Source organism: Ascaphus truei, chromosome 8 (assembly GCF_040206685.1).
Source record: "Ascaphus truei isolate aAscTru1 chromosome 8, aAscTru1.hap1, whole genome shotgun sequence".
NCBI lineage: Eukaryota > Metazoa > Chordata > Amphibia > Anura > Ascaphidae > Ascaphus > Ascaphus truei.
The window spans coordinates 52,419,053-52,424,642 of NC_134490.1; the positions used below are offsets into that span (position 1 = coordinate 52,419,053).

At 53.5% G+C, this 5,590-nt stretch overlaps 1 protein-coding gene across 1 annotated transcript in view; it reads left to right on the plus strand.

Annotated features, from left to right (window-relative positions):
• Positions 1–262: 262 nt before the first annotated feature.
• The window catches only part of LOC142501712 (inactive pancreatic lipase-related protein 1-like), a 148,975-nt gene continuing 143,647 nt past the window's right edge, over positions 263–5,590 (plus strand). Inside the window, exon 1 of the mRNA XM_075611993.1 lies at positions 263–700. Within this exon, the coding sequence (XP_075468108.1) occupies positions 656–700 (45 nt within the window). The 5' untranslated portion in view covers positions 263–655. The remainder of the gene's footprint in view (positions 701–5,590) is intronic.

Here is a 5,590-nt window from a genome sequence, read left to right on the forward strand (position 1 = left end):
CATCAACTGTATTACCCTGGTCTAAATTCCAATTACCTCCTCAAAGGAACAAATAACAAAAAACAAGTTGTCTGTGACCTTCTCCTTTAACAGTTTGTTTCGAATGTAATGTTGCAGTTCTACCCACTAATCAGTGCGCCTGGGCACGCAGGCAGCAACTGGCCCTGAATGTTGCAATATGGTGGACTAAGGGCTCGTTCAGGGAGGCAGCTGAGGACTCGGAGGGGGGGCGTGCGGGAGGCAGTGCTTGGAGTTTGCTGGGCGACATGTGATTATCCCCCAGCAGACTTTTCAGCGTTGGGGAGGGGGCGGGGCTACAGACGGCAGGGTAAAGTATCCAAGCTGCAGTCATGAAATCATTCTGAAGAATGATTTCATTGGCTGCCTTGGTCCCTGTGACGCTGCTTCAGCTCCAAGAAACAAAATTTTCGTTTACTGAAGCTGTCGTCAGCAGCAACTCCTGGCTTCGGAGGCAGGGCAGTAGCTACCCTGACAACAAGTATTCAAATTGAATACTTTGTTGCTCACGGCAGCACGCACGTCAGCACGCCCTGCCCCCGAAGCCAGCACCCTGAACGAGGCCTAAGGGTATAAACATGTGGGAGGGAGACCCCTAACTAACTCAAGATTTAGCTTAAGCTCCAGTGCTGGTCCCATGGCTGAAAACCAAGCAACGTGCGAAAAGAAGAACAGGGGAATTGTAAGTATGTGTGTTTTCTATTTATTTGTCAGTTGTGGATATTTTTTCCAGTAAATAAATTTTATAAACTCCCGTGTTCCTGTCTGGAGATATTGATCCCTGGTATTAGTCCTGGGCTCCCGTGGCATTACATATTTAAAATGTTAAATTTATGTGGAATAGAGTTATACTGATACAATGTTTTAATTCAAACTTAAAATATACCTGATGGGGCTGCGATCTTACAACAGACATGCTTTTCTCTAGTATATGCAGGTTTTAGTTGTATATCAAATTATGCTATAGGGATTTAAGGCAATATGCATTGCAAAAACATGTAAAGCAGCTTTTCCGCTTGCCTGTTTTTGAAGTGAAACTTCTTTAGTGGCACCTATTCTGATAGGGTAAAACGGGAGAGTTGGGGGCGAAATGTGAAACGGAAGTGACGTCACGGCTCCCCCTCCCCCCACACGCCTGCTGTGACATGCGGCGGCGGCGATAGCCGCCAGCGCCGCTCCTAACGGCCGCCGCTTCCCCCACACACCCGCTGTGACATGCGGCGACGGCGATAGCCGCCGGCGCCGCTCCTAACGGCCGCCGTTACCCCCACACGTCCGCTGCCATGGGTGTAGCAAGATGGCTGCCGCAGAGCTTCCGGTGCTTTTGAGTGAAAGGTGTAGCGGGACACGGGTGTGGGCCAAGTGGACTCAGTGAGCCGCTGCTCAGCATCTCTCCTCCCTCCCTCCTACCCCTTCCCTGTGTCCCACTGACTGAATAACGCCCTCAGAAGCGTCCTCACCTCACCTGGGGGCAGCGCTCATCATCATGGGGACAGCCAATGGAACTCCGGCTCGGCTGTGACGTCACGCAAAATAAGGCGGGCTTTGTCACGCCATAGCGAGTGGAACGGCTCCTGCTCCGGTAACGGGAAGGGGGGGGGGGGTTGAGTGCGCAGCACCATCAGAAGAGGCAGCGCTCACCTCCGAGCCGGCTCCAGCTGACTATGACGCGCTGCCTCCCTCCCCCCGCCGCCACTGCCTCCATGCCGCGATCTGGTAGAAATTGGGAGGGGGGGGAGGGAGGAGATTGCTGAAAGGTGCTGGGGGCAGGATAAGGGTGCTGGGGGGAGGACAAGTGTGCTGGGGGGGGGGGAGACTGCTGAAAGGTGCTGGGGACAGGAAAATGTGCTGGGGGCAGGATAAGGGTGCTGAGGAGAGGACAAGTGTGCTGGGGGGGGGGGAGGGGAGACTGCTGAAAGGTGCTGCGGACAGGAAAATGTTCTGGGGGCAGGATAAGGGTGCTGCAGAGAAAGGATAAGGGTGCTGGGGGGAGGACAAGTGTGCTGGGGGGGGGAGACTGCTGAAAGGTGCTGGGGACAGGAAAATGTTCTGGGGCAGGATAAGGGTGCTGCAGAGAAAGGACAAGTGTGCTGGGGGGAGGACAAGTGTGCTGGGGGGGGGTTGCAGGACACAGATAGACACACATTGACTGACACACACACACACTGACTGACACACATACACATACACACACACACACACACTGACACACACACTCACACTGACACACACACACTGAGACACTGACACACACACACTCTTCCGCACACACACTCTGACACCCGCACGCACACTCTGACACCCGCACGCACACTCTGACACCCGCACGCACACACCCCACTGATGCGCCGAACACTGCCCCTGAATGATATGCCTATTCCCCCCCTCCCTGAATGATGTGCCTATTTCCCCCCCACCCCTGTGAGCTCCCCCACCCGCTCAACATCCATGATGCTGGTACTGCTGCCAATAAACATGACCCCGCCAATCAAATTTACTCATGCTCTAAGCAGTAATAATATTTTTGTTACTTTATATGATGCTGACAACACACGAAGTTTCACTTACTATGCGCGTGCACAGCACACAGAGCTTTTTTTGTTATATTTTACTAAACGTAGCAGTTAATTTAATTTACTGCAATGCAATTATCTAAGCCAGCGTTTCCTAATTGGTGGGTCGCGACCCGGCACCGGGCCACGGAACCAAAATTGCCGGGTCGCAGCGAGGCTGGCCGCGCGGTGTTGTCCCCCGCTCCCCCCTCCCCCGCTCCGCCCCGCTCAAGTTTTAAAAAATGGCGGCGATTCCCCCGCGGTCGCGCGCGCTTGCGCAGGGCAAGAAGGGCCTGCTCCCTCAAACCCCCCCCCCTCCCAACGTGGGACGGAGGAGGAAGTAGCAGCTCCTCTGCGGCCCACACATTACGTGGGACGGAGGGGGAAGTACTAGCTCCTACTGCGGCCCGCTTTCCCCCATGGCCAGCTTCCTGAGCTCACCTCCCGTGGCCCCACCTCCCGCGGCCCCCCGTCCGAGCCCCCAAGCCCACCTCCCGTCCCGGGCAGCAGGGGATATCGGGGGCAGCAGGGGAAAGCGTCCGGCGGCAAGGTAAGTCACCCCACCCAGTCACTGTCACCCACCCAGTCACTGACACCCACCCAGTCACTGTCACCCACCCAGTCACTGTCACCCACCCAGCCACTGTAACCCACCCAGCCACTGTCACCCACCCAGCCACTGTCTCCCACCCACTGTCACCCACCCAGTCACTGTCTCCCACCCACCCAGTCACTGTCACCCAGTCACTGTCTCCCACCCACCCAGTCACTGTCTAAGGTCACTGTCATATAAACCCACCCAGAAAAAGAGAGAACTGGCGCACAATCCAATGAAGTGGGTCCCAGGATTAAAGAAAATAATTTATTGAAAAAATTCCATCCAACAAACGGAGGAGAGCAACCTCCTATGCGTTTCGTGTACGGTTGTATGAGATGGTTATTTCCTATCAGCCTTATTCCATTTTCTACAATCCTATTGTGATCTAGCATTGGAGCGCAGTTGTCACTACAAATTCTATATAAAAAGTCACTGTCTCCCACCCAGTCACTGTCTAAGTTCACTGTCATATAAACCCACCCACCCAGTCACTGTCTCCTACCCACCCACCCAGTCACTGTCTAAGTCACGGTCTCCCACCCACCCAGTCACTGTCTAAGTCACGGTCTCCAACCCACCCAGTCACTGTCTAAGTCACGGTCTCCCACCCACCCAGTCACTGTCTCCCAAGGTCATTGTCTCCCACCCACCCAGTCACTGTCTAAGGTCACTGTCATATAAACCCACCCAGAAAAAGAGAGAACTGGCGCACAATCCAATGAAGTGGGTCCCAGGATTAAAGAAAATAATTTATTGAAAAAATTCCATCCAACAAACGGAGGAGAGCAACCTCCTATGCGTTTCGTGTACGGTTGTATGAGATGGTTATTTCCTATCAGCCTTATTCCATTTTCTACAATCCTATTGTGATCTAGCATTGGAGCGCAGTTGTCACTACAAATTCTATATAAAAAGTCACTGTCTCCCACCCAGTCACTGTCTAAGTTCACTGTCATATAAACCCACCCACCCAGTCACTGTCTCCTACCCACCCACCCAGTCACTGTCTAAGTCACGGTCTCCCACCCACCCAGTCACTGTCTAAGTCACGGTCTCCAACCCACCCAGTCACTGTCTAAGTCACGGTCTCCCACCCACCCAGTCACTGTCTCCCAAGGTCATTGTCTCCCACCCACCCAGTCACTGTCTAAGGTCACTGTCATATAAACCCACCCAGAAAAAGAGAGAACTGGCGCACAATCCAATGAAGTGGGTCCCAGGATTAAAGAAAATAATTTATTGAAAAAATTCCATCCAACAAACGGAGGAGAGCAACCTCCTATGCGTTTCGTGTACGGTTGTATGAGATGGTTATTTCCTATCAGCCTTATTCCATTTTCTACAATCCTATTGTGATCTAGCATTGGAGCGCAGTTGTCACTACAAATTCTATATAAAAAGTCACTGTCTCCCACCCAGTCACTGTCTAAGTTCACTGTCATATAAACCCACCCACCCAGTCACTGTCTCCTACCCACCCACCCAGTCACTGTCTAAGTCACGGTCTCCCACCCACCCAGTCACTGTCTAAGTCACGGTCTCCAACCCACCCAGTCACTGTCTAAGTCACGGTCTCCCACCCACCCAGTCACTGTCTCCCAAGGTCATTGTCTCCCACCCACCCAGTCACTGTCTCCCACCCAGTCACTGTCTTCCAAAGTCACTGTCTCCCACCCACCGTCATTCACCCACCCACCGTCATTCACCCACCCACCGTCATTCACCCACCCACCGTCATTCACCAACCAACCACAGTCATTCACCCAACTGTCATTCTACGGTCATTCACCCACCCACTCACCCACCCAGGCAGGCAGTCACATGTCTTTTGTTGAAAATACAGAAAAAAACATTACAATGCAACCTGTTTATTTTTATATCTCAATAAGAAAACAGTTAAGTAAAAGTTGCGTGCTAAAAGATATTTTTTCCTGGTAGGTGCGCTATGGGTTCGAGGGGGGGGGGGTGCGCTATGGGTTCGAGGGGGGGGTGCGCTATGGGTTCGAGGGGGGGTGCGCTATGGGTTTGGGGGGGCTGCTTCTTTCATTTGTCCCGGGCCCCATGATTTCTGTTGGCGGCCCTGGATAGGAGGTGGTAAGGGGGGGGAATGGTGTTGTACCTGTGCCTCCTGTTCTGGCGCTCCCTTCCCCTTGGTGCGGGAGAAGGGCGCGGGGGCGGGCAATGGTGGCTGTGTAGTCGCTGGCGGGCAGGGGGAGGCGGTGGAGCCGCCTGCTTGGATCTCCGTCCTTTCCTCTCTCCCCCGCCCCCCCCCCTCCAGTCACTCACATCCGGCGCTGCCTGTAATTCACTGTGTGTGTCTGTGTGTGTATAGGGGAGAGTGGTACACACACACACACACACACTAGTGCACACACACACTGGTACACACACACACACACACACACACACACACACACACACA